The sequence below is a fragment of the Durio zibethinus genome, chromosome 6 (genome assembly GCF_047325235.1).
Source record: "Durio zibethinus cultivar Kanyao isolate XHJ-2024 chromosome 6, ASM4732523v1, whole genome shotgun sequence".
In the NCBI taxonomy this organism is placed as follows: domain Eukaryota; kingdom Viridiplantae; phylum Streptophyta; class Magnoliopsida; order Malvales; family Malvaceae; genus Durio; species Durio zibethinus.
In genome coordinates, this window is record NC_143167.1 from 2100652 (window position 1) to 2123987 (window position 23336).

General features: G+C 34.6%; 5 protein-coding genes across 15 annotated transcripts; 3 read left to right on the forward strand and 2 right to left on the reverse strand.

Annotated features, from left to right (window-relative positions):
• Positions 1-27: 27 nt before the first annotated feature.
• LOC111284983 (large ribosomal subunit protein uL23-like) lies at positions 28-2133 on the reverse strand. Of its 2 annotated transcripts, none has more exons than XM_022874168.2 (4): positions 2024-2133; positions 1847-1891; positions 704-1061; positions 28-228 (listed from the first exon to the last, which is right to left on the reverse strand). In XM_022874168.2, exons 2-4 carry the CDS (start codon positions 1857-1859, stop codon positions 144-146), a joined length of 456 nt encoding a protein of 151 aa, XP_022729903.2. In that variant the 5' UTR covers positions 1860-1891; positions 2024-2133; the 3' UTR covers positions 28-143. The 2 variants fall into 2 exon arrangements, with proteins under 2 accessions (XP_022729903.2, XP_089617901.1); XM_089761775.1 differs by having other exon boundaries at positions 1847-1897; positions 2024-2124.
• Positions 2134-2444: 311 nt separating this feature from the next.
• On the reverse strand, positions 2445-5497 carry LOC111285528 (monofunctional riboflavin biosynthesis protein RIBA 3, chloroplastic). Its single transcript, XM_022875012.2, has 7 exons — positions 5339-5497; positions 4927-5251; positions 4525-4746; positions 4095-4420; positions 3544-3673; positions 3145-3441; positions 2445-2891 (listed from the first exon to the last, which is right to left on the reverse strand). The coding sequence occupies exons 1-7, from the start codon at positions 5392-5394 to the stop codon at positions 2625-2627; spliced, it is 1623 nt and encodes a 540-aa protein (XP_022730747.2). The 5' UTR covers positions 5395-5497; the 3' UTR covers positions 2445-2624.
• Positions 5498-5912: 415 nt separating this feature from the next.
• On the forward strand, positions 5913-11008 carry LOC111286486 (UDP-galactose/UDP-glucose transporter 5B). Its single transcript, XM_022876479.2, has 11 exons — positions 5913-6982; positions 7936-8049; positions 8333-8425; positions 8586-8651; positions 8846-8944; positions 9324-9403; positions 9707-9819; positions 9947-10035; positions 10181-10267; positions 10368-10436; positions 10512-11008. The coding sequence occupies exons 1-11, from the start codon at positions 6872-6874 to the stop codon at positions 10626-10628; spliced, it is 1038 nt and encodes a 345-aa protein (XP_022732214.2). The 5' UTR covers positions 5913-6871; the 3' UTR covers positions 10629-11008.
• A 2229-nt stretch (positions 11009-13237) lies between these two features.
• LOC111284587 (glutelin type-D 1-like) lies at positions 13238-15584 on the forward strand. Its single transcript, XM_022873321.2, has 3 exons — positions 13238-13513; positions 14508-15228; positions 15327-15584. Exons 1-3 carry the CDS (start codon positions 13318-13320, stop codon positions 15478-15480), a joined length of 1071 nt encoding a protein of 356 aa, XP_022729056.1. The 5' UTR covers positions 13238-13317; the 3' UTR covers positions 15481-15584.
• A 337-nt stretch (positions 15585-15921) lies between these two features.
• On the forward strand, positions 15922-19171 carry RAD51D (DNA repair RAD51-like protein). 10 transcript variants are annotated; one of them, XM_022873307.2, is made up of 10 exons: positions 16028-16242; positions 16323-16402; positions 16488-16603; positions 16694-16775; positions 17420-17548; positions 17677-17790; positions 17877-17967; positions 18211-18281; positions 18431-18580; positions 18723-19118. In XM_022873307.2, exons 1-10 carry the CDS (start codon positions 16155-16157, stop codon positions 18894-18896), a joined length of 1095 nt encoding a protein of 364 aa, XP_022729042.1. In that variant the 5' UTR covers positions 16028-16154; the 3' UTR covers positions 18897-19118. The 10 variants fall into 10 exon arrangements, 9 of the variants coding, with proteins under 9 accessions (XP_022729048.1, XP_089617903.1, XP_089617906.1 ...); XM_022873309.2 differs by having other exon boundaries at positions 16035-16242; positions 18797-19171; XM_022873313.2 differs by lacking the exon at positions 18723-19118 and having other exon boundaries at positions 15922-16242; positions 18144-18281; positions 18431-18582.
• Positions 19172-23336: the final 4165 nt, after the last annotated feature.

Here is a 23336-nt window from a genome sequence, read left to right on the forward strand (position 1 = left end):
AGAAGATTAACTGGAGGTAACGCAAGATTACAACGTTAAATGATAAAATTAAATCTTCCTGGCTCAAAGTCTCAATACAACTGTCCCATTCTTTGAAACAAAACAAAAAACAAATGCTCAAAACAACGCAGCGACCAACTAGCTTAGATAATTCCAATTTTGTTTGCCACGTCCAAGGCGTCATAATCGGGTGTCAACCTAACGTATGCCTTCTTTGTACCATCAGGCCTGGATCACGAGAAACATATCAATTAAGATGAATGTCCGGATACCATTGTAACCATATAAGAAGGGTAGGAGTGAGGAATATAAAGAGATGAAATGAATGGGTCATCAAGAAAACACAATTGAAAAATACAACAATAAGCAACCACATATACTGATGTAGAAAATTCAAAAACATTGTTATTTTGATGCAAGTGAAACATCAAATATGGTCTCAAGACATGTGGAAGAGGAATAAATAATTAGACATCCAGTAACAAGACTAACCAATGTATCATTCTTTCGAAGCTCCTCACATGAAGCTTTTTAATAACAAATGAGTTGTCCAATGAATGTGTAAAAACCTAGTCTACGCAAACTTATGCAGAAATGTTTAAATCAAAGATAGAACATCCTGAGCTATAAAATAAAAGCTAACGTAAATAGAAACCAGCTCATGGACATAATAATAGTTAAAAATGCATGAATAAAGTTTTACCTGATCAAGGTGTTCACTTTCTTGGCCTGAATATCATACATCTTCTTGACAGCATCCTTTATCTTCTTCTTGTCTGCACGAATGTCAACAATGAAAACCAAAGTGTTGTTGTCTTCAATCTTCTTCATAGCTGACTCAGTTGTGAGGGGAAACTTGAGAATCTGATAATGGTCAAGCTTGTTCCTTGGTGGAGCACTAATGCGTGGATACTTAGGGTTCCTATCCTTCTTCAAGGTCTTTGGCCGGTGGAATGTAACCTTTGTTCGGATCTTCTTGACCTTTTTCTTAAAGTTAGCTCCTGATTTCACTGCTTTGGCAGCCTTCAAGGCTTGTGCCTTAGGATCTGCCTTCTTCTCAACTACATAAAATACAACAATCAATATAATTAGTGATAAGAAGCCACAAATACCATCATTATAATAGGTTTTATTCTGACAGAAACTTAAGCCATGACATTCCAATGCCATTGCAAAAACCATATCCTACAGAAACCACTTAAATAAATTCCAATTAACCTCCTCTAATGACATATTCAAAGGAGGCAACAGGTACATGTCCAATCCGACCACATTCATACAGAGCTGAGCAAACTAAAAATACAAACAATAAACCATAATAACCCAAAGATACAATCCTACAAACTATACAACAACTAAGACAAGAATATATACTTTAAGCCTGAGAATCACCAAGTTCATAGCACTTCCAATGAAACAACTAAATCAAATATGGCGAAAAATTCCAATCCAAAATCCAAATTTCCAAAGCTATGAAATGAACAGTCATGTAAAAAGCCACAAGTAATCTAGTAATTGTATATCTCCTAATAAATCCAACAACAGACAAGATTTAAAGATAAAAGAAAAAAAGAAAACAAAACTAGAGTTGACAGTAGCAGAAAGTTTCAAAAAGCAATACAAGGACAACAATCTGTAAACAGCACAAATAAAGTAAAATTCTAAGATCATTCGATTTTCCTTTAAAGCAAAACAGTAAAAAAGAAAACCCATATGCGCATTGCATCTATCAACAACCAAACAGAGATCAAATAAACAAAACAAAACTAGAACAAGCATTACAAATAAAAAAGGAGTGAAAGAAAAGTTATTCAAAATCAGTTAAAACTTATCCAAATCCAAATACCTTTTGGAGCCATTGCTTGCCGCTGCCTGTAAAACCTTCTAAACCCTAAACCTAAAAAAACAAGGATTACAAAATATAAGGTTAAAATCTTTTTAAAAACCGAAATTACTTCGAAGAAGAAGAGAGAGATAGAAAGCGTAAGTGAGAAATGAGGGCGATGAAGAGACAAAAGCAGACCTGTCGATGGAGAAGCTGATGAGCCGTTCTAGGCTTTGCTGAGTAGAGATGAAGAGGAAATTAGGGTTTATATAGATAGGGTTTTCGAAATTACTTTAATGTCCAATGGGCTCTGACTAAGGGCCCACTTATCCAAATGAACGACTAAAATAACAGGCCTCGGTTCAGTTGTTATGGGCCGGATTAGGATCCAGGCCCATTTATTATGAATATTTTTCTTTTTATTGTTCTCTACTTTCTTTACACAAATCATATTCTAATAAATTTTAATTATTAATTTTTAAGTAAATTTTAATTAATTTATTTAAGGAAACATGAATTTATTTTGAATTAAAATGATTAGGATTTAAAATTTCTGGTTTTTATTATTAAAATGAATCAGAGATTTGATGAAAACATAAAAAATTCTGCAATCTAAGGGTGATAAAAAGAAAATCCATATAATAAACGAACATCTGCTGAAGCATGTCAGTTTCAATTGTTATCAATCGCCAACCTCGGTCAAATTCCATGTGTAAGCATAACAACAAAACTGCTCTATCCATTGGCTTTGAAAAATTCTGTCTATAATGATGTGTTTGAAGTGAATTGCTTGGAGTTATCAGTCTGCCGGCGGCTCCCCATCCGATGATTCTTTCTTATTTACAGTTGGTTTCATGAATCCAGCTAATGGTCCTTGGAGATCAGAACCATAAATATGACCCATCTTAGTACGTTTTGTTTCCAAGTACCTTTTGTTGTCCTCTGTAACGGGTGTCAAGACAGGCACTCTCCCAATAACAGCCAAGCCATAACCCTTCAGACCAGTGAACTTGGCTGGGTTGTTAGTCATCAGGCGCATGGTTTGAACGCCTATGTCTCTCAGAATCTGTTGTCATCAAAGTTGAAGTAGTTAAACATTGTTGTTTATGAATTACAAATGAAGTCAAATAGGATGAAGTACCAATAGGAACATTATAAAAATGGAATGATGCTGAAAATTATTTCAACATGGAAGGTTATGGAGGCCTAGGAAAAATGGTGGCTTTCTGATCCATTCTGCTGTCTATACACCGTTGAAAACCGATTCTTCTATTGTTAATTGAGGAGGAAGGGGGGAGAGAGGAATTTAGCTGACTGACCTGTGCACCAATACCATATTCACGAGCATCAACAGCTAAACCTAGTTCAATGTTGGCTTGAACTGTGTCATGGCCCTGATCTTGCAAATTATAGGCCCTTAGTTTATGACCAAGGCCAATCCCTCTTCCTTCGTGACCTCGAAGGTAAACCACGACTCCTCTACCAGTTTGCTCGATTAACTGCATTGCCAAGTCCAACTGGTTGCCACAATCACATCTTGCTGACCCAAAAATATCCCCTGTTAAACATTCTGAATGAACTCTTACAAGAATATCTTGTCCATTCCCTACGTCTCCCTATTTGGGGTTAGAAAAGAGAAATCAGCTTGGCAGATGTTTTGGACAGTTTAAAGTTACTAAAAAAACAACTGAATTTTCTTTTACATGGAGCAGTTTTACCTTAACAACTGCTATATGTTCTGTTCTATCTAACTTTGAGCGATAGCAGTAAGCCTGAAATAGACCCCATTTTGTAGGCAGAAGCGAAATAGCAGTTCTTTCAACTAACTTTTCCCTCTTTCTCCGGTACCTTTGAAATAACGGGCCACATTTAGTTCAACCAATCCTTAAGAATACAATAGCAAGACGACAGGCACAAAATTCCCGTAGATAAAACTTCAATTTAAATACACGGAGAAAAGCAAAGCAAAGGATAATTGACGAGCAGAAAGAATTGGCACTGGCAAATATATTGTACATTGAATATGTGAACAGTTTTTTTTTTTTTGGGTTAAATCATGATCTATATTTTTAGTTATTTATTTAAAATACAGTGTTTGAACTATTAAGTACAAACAGGAATGTCGGTTTTGGCAATGTTAGTGCATCAAGGGTGGATAAACAACAGCAAACTCTCAAGTAAATGCATGGAGAGAGCCTATGTAGTTGAAACTTGACAATGCAAGTCTAACACCTACACAGTGAAAACCAAGATATATTTGATAGCTCACCTGATCAGATCAGTTATTGAGACAACTGCAATTCTGTACTCCAAAGCTAACTTTCTTATAAAGGGCAAAGATGCTATAGAACCATCCTCTGGATTAACAACGGATGAAAGAACAGAAACTGGCCGCAAACCAGTAAGCATGATCAAATCTACAGAAGCCTCGGTATGACCAGCTCTTCTTAAAACCCCACCATTCCTATATTTGAGAGGAAATATATGACCTGGCCTTCTGAAGTCATCAGGTTTTGACTCTGGAGAAGACAGAGCAAGAACGGTCTTTGCCCTATCTGAAGCCGAAACTCCTGTTGATGTGCCGGTTTTTGCATCCTGACAAAAACAAATGAAGTTAACAGAACAGTTTGAATTAAACTATTGCAACAAGCTTCAAATAGCAGCAATACAGAAAGTCTTGCTATACGGAGAAAACATACCACTGTGATTGTGAAAGTTGGGGCAGAAGAATCTTCATCTTCACTTTCTGGTGACATTAGAGGAAGCTTCAGCCTTTCAAGATCCTCCTCTTTCATACCTACAGAAACAATGCCTGAACCATGCTTAATCATAAAAGCCATCTTCTCAGAAGTTGCATGAGAAGCTGCCATGATAAGGTTTCCTTCAACATCCTCATTTTCATCGTCTACAACAATCACAAACTAAGAAAATAATGCAGTGATTGTCAACACTAGTTCTGTTATACATAAAACAGTTTTATAAAACTTGCATCACAATAATCCATTCATTTTCACATAGAAGAATTTTAAAGCTAGCAACTAAATGATTACAAAAAAAAAAAAAATGCAAAAGGATTAAATAGAGTGACAGTGGCTCCTAACCTTTCCTTGGCGTATTGTATTCAAGGCCTGCTCAATCGAAGCAAATCCCTTGGAAGGGCAGTCTGGGTCACCCTCGGCGTCACTGACAAAAAAATCAATGGTTTCGGGGGTAATTTCAGCATCCAGTGTTCCAAATGTTGCTGAAGCTGATTCGCCAAGTGGTCCCAACAAGGATCTATTTTCAGCCCCCTTCAAGGAGCTGTCATCAAACAGGTTTCCAGCTCCAATCTGAGATACCCCTGCAGCGCAGCAAGTAGAATTCAACCATCTTCTTCTGTATAATCTAATCTCTACTCCTCGACGAACAGCAAAACATCTAGGAAATCTGTAACAGCAGCACCATTATTCCAACACAAACTTCAATGAAAATAAATCGTAGTTCACATGTAACCTGTATCATTGATAAATATACCTTGTGTTTATGAAGATAAGAGGGAACAAAGAATGAGGAAACAAAGGACATTCCATGGAATTAAAGCTTCAGGAAAAAAAAAATTGAGATAGCAGAATCTCTTCTACTTGCTTTATTGGTGTTTTTTCTTGGTCCATAATTTGCATATTACGTGCCATGGAAAGAATAAAAGCCCGCCTCTAGTTCCGGATGGTATTTCACAAGTAGCCATCCACATGATATTAATCACAATGACATGAATGCCCCTCTGACATGACAACATACGCCTGGAACCAAATTCAAACAGAACTATCTTTTTCATACCCCATCCAAACAGAGTAAAGAGCCACGACAATGTGTTAATCTCCTCAACTCAAGCATATCCCTTTAGTCCTGATCTAGTATTCAATTGTCACATAGTGGAGAAATCACAAAAGGATAAATAACTTCTCTTTCTAAAAGGGAAAAAGGGTGCTTCGAGGTTTCTCCACTTTTTTCTCCCGGTACTTGCCTTGAAACCAAGTTTGACTATGGTTTGGTCTTTGATGTCATGTCCAAAAGAATTTAAATTTATCAGTGTCTTGACTATGGTTTGGGCTTGATCTCACATTTGTTTTGCAGCGGAGAGTGTTACATATCGAATCTCTATTTTGCTGAAAATCATCTCTAGCATTCAAGTTAAGCCAAGTTTGTAAAATTTTCTGTTGTTCTACATAAAATGCAAAACACAAAGGGGAGAACATTTCAAGATAACCAAAGACAAAAATGCCGTGGGATGCCTTTTTGCCAACAAACAAAAACTGGTACTAGTTTTTTAGATTTAAAACGTGGCATTCTTCTTTGCAATAAAAGTTACAGAAACCAAATTTTTGCAGCAGCAATCTGATTTCTTTTTCTTAATTTCTGTAAGGAACAGACATTGTCATACACTTGTGCGGGCTGAGTAGGAGTCATTAGCACCTCATTGTCTTACTGTTCTTTTTTGGAGCTTGATTTGGCTATTCATTTTTGTTTCTTTTCCGATCTTTTCAATGGGATGAACATGAATCATTAGGATCATCTTCATCGTATTTTCTCCATCAAAGCCGAATTGACTCATTTTCTCCATTGTTGACCCTGACCCCCAATAAAAAACAATCGGCCCAGATACAATCTCACGCGCTCACTCGCCTTCCATTAAAGCCCATTTCCCGGTTGCTGATGTGGCAAACTTTAAACCTCTCTACTCTGCGTAGTCCGTAGTAGATTTCCCCAATAAGCCAACAGAAAAAGTCGGCAGCTGAAACTCGCCGGCTTAAAACGACACTATCTCCGATCTCTCCAAAGCTTAAAACGACAACTTTTTGTTTTCTTAATCACAAGTTTCCGCTTCTTCCTCTCCTTTAAAAACCCCCCACCGTTCCCTTCCTTCCTCCACGCGTCCTGAGAAAGAAAGTTTTCGCTTTGATCCTCTGTACTACGGATTTTCTCTTTGCCTTCTGAAGCTCTTTTTTTTTTTTAAAAAAAAAGAAATTTTATTAAATTAAATTGTTTTGATTTACTGCTGAATGGGCCATGGCCGAAACATTACCAACGACGAATGGGGTTAGGGAGAACAAAATATGGAAAGGAATTTTCGCCGTCAGTGGAATCATGATTACTCTGGTTATCTATGGAGTTTTACAGGTTCGTCTTTTTCTTAAAATAATAGAATAAAATTTTGTGTTTGTTTCTTTATTTTTAGTCTTTTATCTTTATATTCGTAGGATTTCTTTTGTTAATTTTTAATTGCATCGTTTGTACCTAAAACGAATTTGGGTCTTTTTTTTTTAATTCAAATGTCTCTTCTTAATGTAAACTGTTTATAAAAAGAAAGCCTAGATTGTAATATCTTTGTCTAGAGCATCTAGAACAATTGATTTTAGTACAATATACAAGCCCAAAAGTGTTTCTTTTTTAATTACTATATTTTGCAAGTTCTGGTGGAGGATATTGGTACCTTTTGTTTGGAAACTTGGAAAATGAAAAAAAAAAAAAAAGGAATTTTAGCCGTGGTGATGGATATATCAGAATGATTCTTGTGTATTTCATCACAGTAAGTCTATGTTAGAATTGAAGGTTTGAGTAGTAATTCCAGCTGCAATTAGGTTGATCTTTCTAGTTAAAGGGGTGCCTGAAACAAACACTAAGGAATGTAAACAAGGGCAGTCATGCCATTAATGTCTGAGCTTTATTAATTTTCAAGAGATATGATTGTTTGTTATTAGCAGCATGATCCAACTCCCTGCGAGGCATCTTATTTTTCCTCAATGCAAAAAAAATCTGCATCTTTAGCCTTGTATAGGTTGCAAACTGCTCCAAAATACGCTCCTCTTGCACAAATTTTCAACATTCTTTTGGGTGCACATGCATCGTTTTTTTTTTTTTTTCTTCTTTTGGTGCCTAAAAGGAAAGAAAATTTTCGGGCAACACATCACTTTGTCTTTCAAAGTGGAGAACATGTTTTCTTCTTTGGTTATTTGACCAATTGACCACTAATGGGGCTGGACCCCATGGCAATATAGTTATCGTCTACAAAATGGTTTAGTTGCATGTGTTCATTTGTAGCAAAGTGTTGATGGAAGTTTACTTTTATGCAGGAAAAGATCATGAGAGTCCCGTATGGGTTGAACAAGGAATATTTTAAATACTCATTGTTTCTCGTTTTCTGCAACCGCATCACAACGTCTGCTGTCTCTGCTGGTTCTTTACTGGTATGTAACTGTCACTGGCAAGTTGCTGCAACTGTATATACTACTGTTGTATTTTTTTTTTTTTTTTTGCTATGGGCCTTAAGAAGGGAGTAGGAATGGTTTTCTGGAGATATAGGAGGATAACACTCATCATTTCACTTTTCGGCTAAGATGTTAGGAGCTTCTTGCCTTATGACCTTATGAAATAGCCAAGAGATGAATCATCTCACATAAAAGATGGCAAGATTGGCCGATATATTTTCATACTTTAGAATTTTCATTTGCTTTTGTTTTCTTTTTCTAGGCAAGTAAGAAAGCCTTGGATCCTGTTGCTCCAGTCTATAAGTACTGCCTTATATCAGTATCAAACATCCTAACCACAACATGTCAATATGAGGTAAAGTTGTATCCGTAATTGACATATAATACAACTATGTTGCTCTCTACAGAAGTTCTAATTTGCAGAGTATTTGTATTCGAACATAAATTTTCTGAATTAGCACCTTTAGATGCAGTTATGGTATAATAATTTTAATGACAATATTTCTGTATTCTAGGCCCTCAAATATGTCAGCTTTCCTGTTCAGACTCTTGCTAAGTGTGCGAAAATGATACCTGTAATGGTGAGTTACTTTTGCATGACTAATTATGGATAGTTATTCCAAATGGTTCTGTAAGTTTCTGGACTCTTAAATTTCATCCAATGAATGCTTAATGCTAGCCAACACCCCCCCCCACACTACCCCCTATTTCTTGTTTCCAGTTTTAAGTGGCAAAGTTTGCTGATGACTTTTAGTCTTTTTTTTTTTTTTTACAGATTTGGGGCACTTTCATTATGCAGAAGACATATAAGGGTTTTGACTATTTGGTAGCATTTCTGGTGACCCTAGGTTGTTCAATATTTATACTATTTCCGGTAAAATTCTGGTCTTTGTCAACTCATTCCATTCATTGTTTTCTTTGTGGTTGTTTAACGGTTGAATGACAATGAGATTCTCAACATGTTTTCATTTTCATGTACATGATTTACTTTAGTTCATAAAAGAGATTGATTGGTGGATGGAAGGGGCTAATTTAGGATATATATTTAAAATTACGAGGCATTGAACCATGATATTATGCATAGACATTTGTTTAACTTGCTCTATTTGATGGCTGCTGGCATACATGATGCATTGCTATAGAGGAAGGATTTGTGTTTCTTTTATTTTTAATTTTTTATTTTATTGCAGATTAGCTGCTTTAGATTGTACTATGACTTTATTATTTATAAACTAATTATGCTCTCACTGTAGGGAGGAACTGACATTAGTCCTTACAGCAAAGGAAGAGAAAATACTGTCTGGGGCGTTTCTTTGATGGTTGGTTATCTTGGGTATCAATCTGAAACTTATTTCCTCTCACCATAAAAGATATTTGTTGATCCTTTCTGTAATTGGATCTTCAAAATATATAGTGATATATGTACCATTATAGGTCTAAACTCTCAATTGCTGATTTATCAGTGGCATTTGTTACATTGATTACACTTATATTAGTGAAAAACTGCTTGTACATACAAAGGCTTCTTTACGCTGAAATATTTCTGTAGTCTTAATTCAACTAGCCTTGCTATTCTAAATGCTTTTGGGAGAAAAGGTTTTCATTGGATTTAGATGCTTGTTTCTACATTTAACAGGTTCGATGGCTTTACAAGCACATTCCAAGATAAATTATTTAAAGGCTACAATATGGAAATACACAATCAAATATTCTACACAACATTGTGTTCTTGTATTCTTAGCTTGACAGGTAAAAGTTCCTTCTACCTACTCTATCTCAGGAATAATAAATCTGTTTTACTTTTCAGTTTGTTTCTTTGCATTGCAATTTACTGATCGGTTACTGGTTGTGATTGACTTTTTCCTGTTTGGTTTAGGTCTTATATTACAGGGACATTTACTTCCAGCTATAGATTTTGTTTATCGCCACAATGATTGCTTCCTTGATATTGCATTACTTTCTACTGTAAGTGATCTTTGCTTTCCTGTTCTAGGTTTAATGGGCACTAACTGATGATAGGATCATGAGTTGTGCTCTTCTTTTATTGTCCCTGACTTATAGAGAAGACATAACGTGGGGTTCTAAATTTATAAGGGATTATCTGTTATAGGTTGCAACAGCCAGTCAATTCTTCATTTCTTACACGATTCGTACATTTGGCGCCCTCACATTTGCTGCCATAATGACCACAAGACAGGTATAATCAAAGTTTCTACAATAAAGTTTAATGTTTCATTTTCTCCTAATGATATATATCTGATGAATGGTGATTCCTCCAACTCTTTTTGTTGTTTAAGCTGGTGAGCATCATGCTGTCATGTGTGTGGTTTGGCCATCCCCTTAGTTGGGAACAGTGGATTGGGGCGGTAAGTCTCAACTAAATTTGTTCTACATTGTTGTTGATTTTCAAAACCTGATGATACATATGATGCCTTGATCAGGTCATTGTATTTGGCTCCTTGTATACAAAAAACTTCTTGAAAAAAGCATCACCGAAGCCCCCTTCTCCGCGACAAACACAAAATGGAGCTTCTAGTCCTGTGAAAGGGATCCCTTAATCTCTCCAGGTCAAATTTTGCACCAGTTGCTGCATCTAATTCTATTCAGGTAAGAATTTGCCTATGTTAAAGCTGCATTCTGAATCTTGCCACCAAGACTCTGGTTGAACGATCTTATGAAATCCAAGCTGCAGCTTCATAGCTGTTGGAATTGAAATTTTAGGAAACAAAAAAAATAAATAGTGGCACTACATTCTTGTTCAGGGATATGAATTATGAACTATAGGTAAATTAAAGCACAAAATGCTCTTTTTTTTGTTTTCTTCTGAGTTTTGTTTACAGAAGGAATTAGATGTATATGCAACTTCTCAGGCATATGATTGTGGTTCTTTCTATTCAAATATGAAAAAGAAAAAAGTGGAAAAAAATTTGTTAAAGTAGGTTGATTTGTTCATGTTGCCTTTCGTTGAATTCTCTTACTGTATTATGTTCAGTTTGAACAAAGGGAGAGGGAAGAAAAGGCAAAAACAATAAATAAATAAATAAATGAAGACCATCATTATGGAATTTCCTAACATGTACCACTAGCATGAATGAGGGTGATTGGCAATTGTGAGAGTTCTTTAAAACTAGGAATATAAATAATAAATTTCATAGAACTTTCCAAATCATAACTGTAATCCAGAAAACATTAATATTTAATGCTATAAGGTAAATTCCATTTTCATTTGCTTTTAAAGCTATCAAATATTCCATTTTCATTCTGATGATATAACTTGAATCTCTCTGCCCTATGATGTAATTAATGGTAGCTGCGTTTTCTATATTGCTGCAAACAATGTGAAGAACCTCGCAATCATTCGGTGATTAACAGACATTCGGCCTACCATAACGGCCCAACCCAACAAAAATGACCCGTAAATTCTACACTTGGGTAAAGCTCAAAGACCTCTTTGATGGTTTAGCCCAAATATTAATAATAATAAAATTCCATTCCTATTATTCATTTGAGCATTTGCAATATGGAAGCCTTATCTATGGGAGGAATTGTTTGTATTTTATTTTTATTTAATTTTATTGTCTTAATATGCAAACTAAAAAACTTGAGTTAAGCATTATATTCATTATCAGGAGAATATATGAGTTGTCTTATTTATTTTCAAATTTACCCAAAAAAACATATATTAGACTCAAAACACTCTCTTAAATCCAAAGACAATATCAGATTTATGAGATAATTTAAGCTAATTTTAAGGATATCATGTGTACGTCGTTTATCCAAACTGAACTGCACTCGTGCATGAAGAAAAAAGGCATACATTAGATTTGATTTAGGTCATGCAAATAATGTATAAGAGCTTCCAAATGAAGGGTTGAAGGAATGACTAACATTACTCTAAGCATGTATATCTATCTCAAAGTCATTGACTTGAGCATCATAGTCTTAACTTCGTTGTTCCTTTAACTTTTTATTTTTTATTTTTTATTTTTTCCAAAATAACAAATTCTTTTAAAGTTATAATCATGGTAAATATTACATAAATTGAATAATTAACTATTACATCATAATTAAATTATAATAACTAAATAATTAATTAATAAATTAGAACATACATAAACAATCAAATCTACACACAACAAGATTTAAATTTAAAACTTAAAAAATTTAGTAACAATTTCTTAAAAGCATTAAAAACATGTAAAAGATTAATGTTAGGAAAGAATAATATAATTAGTTTTGATCCAATCTTTAAAATATCTTCCAACAATATATGACAATTGTCTTTTTTTATATGAGTTAATTCTAATTTTAGTATTTGAGTTTTGGGAAAATATATAAATAGATATTTAAAAAATTAAAATATACAATTTGTATCTTAAAATTTTAAATTATTTATAATTTTAATTTAAAATTTAATATTATTAGTTTAATTCACTTATATAATATCTAATTAATATAATTTTGTTAAATTTATGTTATTTGTTAAATAAGATTGTTAAACATTTTGTAAAAACTTAAAGTGAATATCACATGACAAATAATAATTGGCCAATCCTAAATAATTTTTGTAATCAAGCAAAAATATTTTTTTAATTTTATATTAAAAAAGATATTAATAATATATTTGATGAATACATAACTTGACAATATTTGTTAAATATCACATATATGTACTTGATATAATTAATAATATTATAATTTGGGTTACCATAATATATAATTTGAAAGTTTATAATATAAATTATATATTTTAATTTTTTACATATCAATTTATACATTTTCTCCTAATTTAAGATATGAAGAATATAATTAACTTTTTTTTTTATTTTATCTTGATGCATATTAAAAGTATAATTAACTTTTTATTTATTTTATCCTGACGTGGCAAATTTACATAAGTTTTCTACTTTATCAGTATTATTATTACTTCACAGTAGGCCCCACAAAAATGTTTCCTAACTTTAAATTAGGAATAAGAATCCAACTAAGAAACAAATTAATTAAAAAGGTAAAAAATTCTCAAATGTAATCATAAATTGCTCCAAAAACACAGTTACTATCCATTAATCAAAATCCTAATTCAGCCAAGGTAATGCTTATCCGTATGTATGTGTGTATATATTTCCATTTGTCTTTTATAAATACCCTTTATCACACTTCAGAAATCACGAGCAGATTCTGATAATAGTAGTAGCAACTTTTTTTTGGTTTTGTTCTGCGATTTGGTTTTTGTTGTTGAAGAAGAAGATGGAACTTGATCTTTCTCCAAAGTTGGCTAAGAAAGTTTATGGTGAGAACGGTGGAAGCTATCATGCTTGGTGCCCCAATGAACTCCCTATGTTGCGTGAAGGTAACATTGGTGCAGCCAAGTTGTCGCTCGAAAAAAATGGCTTTGCCCTTCCTTGTTACTCTGATTCTTCCAAGGTTGCCTATGTTCTTCAAGGTAATATCTTTACAAATCTGTCCCCTTTTTCTGGTTTCGTTTCTGGGTTTTTGTCTGATTCTATGATGCCATTTTTCTTTCCGTTGGTTGTGGTTCTTGTTTTTTCTTGTAATTTGTTCTTTTTATTTTTTTTTAATCTTATGACATATGATCGGAGTCGGGATATGATCAAAATATGATATTTTTGTTATTTATGTCGTTCAGAGTATATGATCTGAATTTGCAAGGATTTGTTTACTGTTTTATTATAAGATTTGTTTTGACGGTGGGATTTTGATGGAAATTTCAAATCTTTTTCTTTTGGGATGTTTGGGGGAGGGGGAAGTGAAAAGAAAGGTGTAAGAAGTTGATTTTGTGCGAGAACGTCTGCTTTTTAGAGTTTGCAGTTTGCCAGATTATTTGGTATCCTTTAATCTTTATTTTGATGCCTAGGGGTGTGGTTTTACCGTATGGAATCGGCTCTCTGTTTTTGTTCTTTTATGTGTTGCTTTTATTTGGAATGTTGGTTTACTTGTGAAAGAGCCCAAAGATAGCCATTTTAGTTCAAAGTCCTCAACTTTTTTTTTTTTTGGTGTTCTTGAAGAACATACACTGTTTTACATGGAGTAATCTTTAAAACTGGAATAAAGAATACCATTCACTCATTTTGACCAAAAAAGAGTTCCATTCTAATATTCTTTGTTTAATTGTTTCCACATTAGTAATCATTGGAGATATATTCTTTACTGAGAATGGCAAAGCAAGTGATTTCTTTTCTTGAACTGTGGTTTTGGTCTAGCTTTGATAAGTTGGGTTGAAATACCAACTGGCAACAGATCAAAACTAGAGGGAGGTGTTTCCTAAAATTATAGTGTTAGTCTTTGTTGCTGTAATTGGATTGCAATCAATTTCCAATTAAGCATAAGATTATTCACTGCAAATCTCTTTTCACTTTAGTCTGTCTTTATGTTTGATCTCTTAACTGGCATAGCTCCTTGATTATGACTTTATTTAGGAGCTGGTGTTGCTGGAATTGTCCTTCCTGAATCAGAGGAGAAAGTGATTGCAATTAAGAAGGGTGATGCTATTGCTCTTCCTTTCGGTGTTATTACCTGGTGGTATAACAAGGAGGACACTGAATTGGTGGTGCTCTTTATGGGTGATACCTCTAAAGGCCATAAAGGTGGGCAGTTTACTGATTTCTTTTTGACTGGCTCCAATGGTATCTTCACTGGCTTCACAACTGAGTTTGTGAAAAGAGCATGGGACGTGGATGACGAAACTGTTAAGGCACTTATCGGGAACCAAACAGGCAAAGGCATTGTGAAGCTGGATGCAAATGTTAAGATGCCTGAACCAAAGCCAGAACACCGAAAAGGAATGGCCTTGAACTGCGAGGAGGCTCCATTAGATACTGATATTAGGAATGCTGGCAATGTTGTGGTGTTGAATACCAAAAATCTACCTTTGGTTGGTGAGGTTGGGCTTGGTGCTGATCTTGTTAGGTTGGAAGGAAATGCAATGTGCTCTCCTGGCTTTTCTTGTGATTCAGCACTGCAGGTGACATATATTGTTAAGGGAAGTGGTCGTCTCCAAGTTGTCGGTGTTGATGGCAAAAGGGTCCTGGAAACCATTGTGAAGGCAGGTAATCTGTTGATCGTACCAAGGTTCTTTGTCGTTTCAAAGATTGCTGATCCAGATGGTTTGTCATGGTTCTCTATCATCACCACTCCCAAGTAAGTCATTCTTTCCTGAACTCATGGTTCCATTCCATCTTTTAATTCTTTGATAGCAAGTATTTCTAATTCTGACATATTATTTGTTATGATTACAGCCCTGTATTCACCCACTTGGCTGGAAGTATTGGGGCTTGGAAGGCGCTATCTCCTGAAGTTCTTCAGGCATCTCTCAATGTTCCTGCTGAGACAGAGAAGGTTTTCCGCTCCAAGAGAACCAACGATGCCATCTTCTTTCCACCACCAAATTGAAGAAACGAAGACTTCCTTTAGCTCTCTGCTTGTATTAGTTATTCAATAAATGCTTTTCATGTAAGAGGATGCTATGGTATTAAAACATGGTTTAAGTTTTCTTATATGGGGTAATAGTATTTGCCTTTCATACTTCATTCCAAGAATTGTATGATTGCAGTTTAGAGTATTTTTTGCTAAATACACTATATTATGATTTAGGTTTAAGTCTTGGATCCCTCAATTATCCCAATTCTGTTTTTACAAGTTGAGGTAGATTAATTTTTTAGTTGTCCTTATTTTATTAAAATGTAAGGACTAATTTATTAAAATTAAAAGTATAGAAGCACCAAAATAACATAATTGATACAGTAGATGGGCCAAATTGAGATTGATCTTTGGTAAAGATATTGTTTCCCTTTTATTTTTTTTATATAATTTTAATTTTTTATTATAAAACAGATTTTTTTGCTTTGATGTTGGGCTTTGTTGCTGTGACTATATTTTGGTTAGAGTCATTGAACTTTGGTAAAGTTGAGCCCGCAGGACTGTTCGGGCCTTGGTCTCACTCTCCTATTTCAAAGCGCGGTTTTCAAACTTTTGCCCCTAGTGTTCCGTCCAATTTACTGTCATAACCTCTGGCGCGGGCTCATAAGCCCAACTCCCGTTCCTCGTCTCTCCGGTTTAGACAAAAAATGGCGCCGTTGAAAAATCTAGAGACTGAGTATCCAATTATAGACTCCAATTTCCAAAATTTCTGCGCCTCTCACGGCATTTTCTCAGGTCCGTTTATTTTCCTTCTCCTTTTATTTTTCATTTTTGGTCCTTCTAATTATTTCATTTTGCATATGAACCCTTTTCAGTTGAAGATTTCCTGATTCATGATCTCTATATGTTAGCCGCTTTTGCGGAACAAAATGTTTCTTCAGAGAGATTAAAGGAGGTTAAATTCAAGGAAACCCTTATTTTATGTTGTTTAATTTTAATAATTGTGACTAAGTATTTTGGGATTTTTGGGGGGCATTTAGGGAATTACACAAATTCTCTCTATCATAGATGATATGCATCAGCCATGGTTGAATGGGATGGAATTGTTGGAAGATGCTAAAAGGAATAAACATTTCTTACCTACTGGAATTCAAGGGTATAAAGAGTCATTTAATTTTGTTATGTTAATTTGTAATTACAATGAGGAGTTTGATAATTTTATGATTATGAAATGTTGTTAATGAAGGGTTGATTTGTTACTTGGAGGTGGGATCCGTGTTGGCCAATTAACTGAACTAGTTGGACCATCAGCTTCTGGTAAAACACAAGTAAGAATATTCCCTTCTTTGTATGATGGATGCATTTTAGCTGTCAATGAGGCGCTTCTGATAGGTTTAGTTAAAATTTATGCTGACAATATGATGTTTTGATCGTGTCTATGTAAGTTCTTTGCGCAATTTAATGATACTGAATTTTACTAGTTGTAAATCATGGGAGTCACCAATTCAGTATGATATGAAGCGAGAGCCCAACGTATAATTACTTCTTCATCTTCATGTGAAGCCACTATTTGTGTTGTAGCACCCGTTGCATACTTGGCTTGAGGATGCTTAGTGTTTAGATCCAAATATTGGACAAGTTGTTTTGCTTGTAGAATTAACTAATCAGGTTCTACTTTATGGGACCACGAGTCTATTCATTTCATAATCAAACATTGATGTTTTTGTCTGTTTACAAACTGACTTCTGGGTGATATTTTGTTTTGCCTACAAATTGCCTCAAATATTGTTGTTTTGTCTCTAAATTAGTATAAAGTGTGTTTTTTTTTTTCTAGGAACTAGGGTGAATTAATCAGGTTCTACTTGATCTCAAATGTATTTTCATAATAAGACCAGAAGAGCCTTTTTTTCATCATTAAACTTGGGTTTTTATGTCTGTTTAAAAGCGGATTCAAATTCTTGGTGATATTTAGGTTTGCCTACAAACTGCATCAAACGTTGCAAGGAATTATATGATGCTGTACTTAGATACAGGCAACTCGTTTTCACCTCAACGCATTGCATACTTCCTTGGAAAGACCAATGAGCTTGCATCTGCTCAGGTGAAACATTTCATTGCTCTTATTGTTATATTGATATCTTAGTTTCTTTCTTGGTCTTATATCCTTTGCTGCCGTTGTTGCTTTTGATGGTAATTGACTTTGGTCTCTTCTTATTTATCATTCTGCAGGCCAAAAACCAAATTCTGCAAAAAGTAATGAGCAACATATTATGTCACTCTGTGTTTGACATTTTTGCGATGTTTGATGTGCTACATCAGCTAGAATCTAACTTGAGATGTCAGGTTTCAATTAAATGAAGCATCCAAACTGTTATGCTTTGATTGACTTTGACTTGATAGTGTTACTGACCAAGTGAACATTTGTTCAGGAAAGAGGAGGAGGCTGTCGGATTCGATTGCTAATAGTTGATTCAATCTCATTGTTGATCGCACCTGTGCTTGGAGGCACCAGCACACGGGGTATATATGCACGCATCACTGTTTCTTCTGATAGGTTATATTCTGATTTGCTGAGGCTTTTGATGAGTGTTTAGATAGAAGATTCTTTTATAGGTAAAATGAAAACAAATGGTTTTCTCTGTTTTCCATGTCCATTATTAGAAAGCCTACTCTATATATTCTTTTTTTGTTCATAGGACTGAATATATCATGTACTGCTAGTATGCATATAAGGAGTCATAAATTCAAAGTTGATGGATACAGGACGTGCTTTGATGGCATCTGCTGGATATTTGCTTAAAAAGCTAGCACATCAGCATAATCTTGCAGTACTTGTAAGTTTTGCCCTTGGATTTTTTCTGTGCTATTATGGCTTAACCAATAAAAATGTAAATTTGAGTATCATTGCTTGAATCTAGTAATTATTTTTAACCATATAACTATGCCTCATGGAGTAACTATTCCTTAAGAATCTCTTTTATAGGTGATTAATCACACAGTGGGTAGCGAGGGAGGAACTTCCAAACCAGCTCTTGGAGATAGTTGGAAGAGCATTCCACATTCAAGGCTTCTCCTCTCCTGTGACCGCGGGAGCAATGTCTACAATGTTTCCATTTTAAAACACCCATCCATGGTATGCCCATATCTTCATGTTCCTTGACTTCATATGTGTTACATATTATTTTCGTGCATGCCTTTACCTTGTGGCTTTTACCTTGTTTTGGTTGTTTCTTTGCTATTTGCATTGCTCCTAATTATGGTCTACAACTGAAAAGTGCTTGGCAGTCAGCACTCTTCGCTACCTTTCTCGAGCATTGTTTTGTATTTACCTTTGCCCATTTTACATTAGGCTTCTGGGAAGGCTGCAAGGTTTGTTATTTAGGACCTGTCCATACAGGTTTGCTGGGGATGAAAAGAATATAGAAAAAATGGAGCTGTTTCATGAGTAAATTTGCTAGACTTTCAAGTCAGCTTGCATTAATCAGGAACAGATGGTACTTCAATTGTATTTGGCAAGTGCCCATTTTTTTTTTACTGCTCTCTTCTCCTGGTTCTTCGTTTGTCAATTTATTATTGATTGATGTAGGATGTACCAAGGGCAATTTTTATAGCTGTATTAAAGCAATGTTATTACCGCCAAAGTAACGAAAGCAAGTTGTTAGTGCCGAAAATTATAGCTGTCTCAATTCACGAACTGCATTTGAAATGAATCTTATTTCGATAACTTATCAAAATTTACAATATTTCTACTAATGCTGGCATAGTTACCTATACTGATTGTATTCAAGGTAATTAACCCAACATAGAAGCTGGAACAGGAGAATGTTTCAACTGTTACCATTTGGTACTGGGAGGAGGGGTTGCCTTGGCATTTCACTAATCCTGTAAGAAATGCCAACTGTGCTGGTTGCTATTATTCAATATTTTGATTTACTACCTGCCGTTGTGCATAAAAATGGTATCAGAGCTTGAAGCTTGCCAAGATAGTGAGAAGAGAATATGTTTCTAAGCCTTGATTATTGAAGTTGGAAAAAGGAAGCCAAAAGAGAGTCTTATTTTCATGGATCTATCCACTATTTGTAACTCTAGTTCTCAACCTTCTTATTCTAGATCTTCTTTTAGTTTGTCGTTTCCTCCTTCTTCTGTACTTAAAAAGTCTTCTTCTTCTAAGTTTAAGTTCTTATATGAAGTAGAGTATATCCCAGAAGAAAAGAAAACCTAACAAACAGTTCTTCCCCTTGTAAATCCTTATACAACTTTCTCAAACTTCTCCCATTCTCTTACTAGAGCTTTAAAAACTCTTTTAAAACCAAAATATCATGCTTCAAAAGAGTATGTTCAAGCCACAAACTTTGATCAATGTATTCTTTCAGCAGGACTTCAAGAATACTTTGTTACTTTTCAGATCCCAGAAAAATTTTCTCAACAGTGGTCAGAACAAAGATACTCATATCTATTTTGGTGCTATCAAAATAGCCTTAACTTTTCACGGCAGAAATAGAATTCCTTTATGTTCCAGAATGGCCTTGTTGGATACAAGATTTAAAGAACACAAGCATACAGCCCTTGGCATAGTTGAGACAACGCTCAATGTAGGAACTGTCTTCTTCACAGTCTTCCCAAATTATAATGTCTCTTCATGATCCAACACTGTTAGATGCTTTAAAAGTTCAAGTCCAGATCGTAGGCACAGAAATGAAAGGATTTCAGGCAACCCTTCACTACCAGATGGCTTATAGAGTTCAAGATCATGCCATTAACTTGCCTTTTTCACACTTTAGTGATGCTGTTTTTGTCAAAATGAAAGCAGCAGATAGGATTCCTAGACATGTTCACATTCCAAAGCAGATCTCAAATGAAGAACTTGTCACCCTTCTCCCAAAGACATATATGACAAGTTATCAAAAGATTTGGAAGTAAGATAAGCCAATTGAACACTTTGATCCAACCTACAAGACAAATCAGGATCGTACTGTCACAATTGAAGTTTAATCACAGCAAAGAAAAGGATGTTCTTTCTCCAACAATATTTCCAACACAATTTATGATGCAAAGATGTCAAGCTGATCTCCTTGATGTTTCAGTCACACACTTTCAGTCCAATGGAAATCTCGTGTATGCATATAGATCTCCACAAAGACATTGTTATTGGGACATAAATTGCAAATGCAAAGAATGTCAGATAGATGCATATAGAAGCTTCCTTGATAATGATGATGTTTCAAAGAAGCAAAAGAAGAAAAAGTCTTCCTAGCAAAAGCTTAAAGAAAGATATGAGAATGGAGACCTTGAAGTTGATCTCCTTGGTGAACCCTCAGAAAAGTTTGACTACTATATCATCTATTCTAAAAAAGAAAAACCACTCCCTCAAACCTACCAAAATCAAACCACACAAAAACTAGATTTCACCCAACCTTTACCATAAATTTCCATGATGCAACCAACCTACCCAAGCTCAGATTTTTCTCTTTTTCAAGAGTTTCACAAAGATCAGTACAAACACATTCCAAAAATCTCAACTCCCACTGACAGAGATGAATATGGGAACCAAAAAAGTGTTTTTCGTGCTGAAGTAATTTTAAACTGGCAAATTAAAAATTCTCTCCAGCAGAATGCATACCTGCACAGAATTGAACACAAGTTAGATCAAGTCAGTCATCATTTTGATCAGAGCCTTGTCAATCTTCAAAATATTATTCTTGAAATTCAGTTAATGATAATAACACTTGATCAAGAACTTAGATATATGGCTGAAACCAACACTAGATTTACTTATGCTTTCACTGAACGAGAGAAAGAAATGAAGAGCCTAAAGATTCAACTTTCAGACCTTTAAAATCAGTTTTGTCAGAAACAACAATAATAGGCAGCCTCTAGTTACAACATCTTCACACCACTTCACACTGGCATGCATGACACTCCTTACTAAGCTTATACTCTTCCTTCATTTCAACCATACAATCCTCCAACCTCCCTTTCAAAATCTTTTTTCACACCTTTTCAGTACAAACCTCCCCCAACATCCATCCTAACATCTTCACAACCAACATAATACTTCACTCCTATCTCAGACAAACTAGAACAACCCCCATTTGGTATAATTGAAAAATTGATTTATAGATTTCGAGAAAAATAACCAGTTGATCCAAAACCAAAAAAAGTTACAGAACAACCACTTTTTCAACCTTCAAAACCAAAACCAAGCTCAAGTTCAACACGTCAAAACCCTACACCACAACCAAACCAAAAACCTGTACAACTTATGATTTTTTCTACACAAACCCTTCTAGAAATACTTCATCAAATGGCACAAGATAATCTCCTTCAATTCTCCCTTGAAGATATTTTTTCTTCTACCTTTGAGATTGAATACCACATGGATATTATCAAATCAGATGACTTAGTTGAAGCAGATGATACTGATGATTCAGATGAGATAATCCTCCCTCAGATCTTTATGATAGAATTAACAGTTGAAGTTTCAGATGATACTCCAGAAGTTCACAACCCTAATGCAATGGACACTGAACAACATCCTCTTCTACAACAATCACATGTTCCTCCTTCGACCTCAAAGTTTTCAGTTTTTACCATTGATGATATTCTTCCTTCAAAATGGCCCTCAAGGTTCCAAGAGTTCTTAGCATGGGGACTAGTTGAATTAAACTCTCATCTCAATGTTATGATGAACACAATATTGATCAGATTTATTTTCACACTAGTTGAAACTTTGAAAAACTTTTGGGATAACATTAGTGAATACAGACAATTTCAGTTTCTTCAATGCCCAATAATCACAGAAGCTGTCTTTCAATTTGCAGCAATCTTTTGTGGACAAGAAACTCACAGATTGGAAAAGATCAAAGAACAATTCTTCAAACTAAAATGTTGTTCTCTTCATCCAAAAGATTTTGACAGACACTATCAACAATTCTTTCAGTATTTTTTCATACTTAGTGGATTTGATGATGTCCACTTAAAGCAAGCTTTTTTCAATTCTGTTTCAAAAAAACTTACATAGCAAACAAGGGCCCAGTTGAACTTCAGATCTTTTGATGTTAGATCTATGACTCTTAGAGATATCTATAAGATGATGTTGAAAGCACTTGACAAGATTTGTAAAGAGCATAGATACATCAAAACCTTAGTGAACAACTTCAAAAAGTTAAAAAAGTCATGCTCTTACTCTTTCTCAAGCCTTCAAATCAAATGTTCTTTCAAAGATCTCACATGTTTTTGCAGCAACAAGAAAAAGAAGCATTTAAGAAGATTCAGACCTTTCAGACCTCTAATCTTTTTCAGACCCAGACATAAAAAGCACTTCAGATATGCTGATAAGCTCAAAAGATTTCAAGTTTGCAAGAAAGAAGAAAGACCCAAAGATCAAAAGTTTAAAATGTTTTCGTAAAAAATCAAGATATTTTGCAAAGAATTACCTAAAGTCAGACAAAAAATTAGTCTAAGATGATCCAAGACATTGCTAATATCTTTGGTATGAATCTCTCAGATGATGATCTTGAATCAATTTTCTCTCTTGATGATGAGCAAAATGAAAGATCTCTGTTTATGATTAAGCATTTTGATGATACTGAGTTTGAAGATTTAGATTACTCAGAATACTCAGATGACTTTACGGATGATCAATGTTATAAGTATATGTCAGTCCAAGAACTTCAAAAAATCCAATCTCTCCAACCTCCAAAATTGCCTTTAGCTTCAGTTCAGATCTTCCCTCATAAACATTCTCTTCTCATAACAGTCAGTTTTTTTTTGACACTGGTGCAGTCCAAACCATAACAAACTTTTTTTTTACCCAAAAACCTTTGGACAAAACAGAAAATCTTCTTCAAAATCGTTGATGAGAATGTATTCTCTATAGACTTTATCAG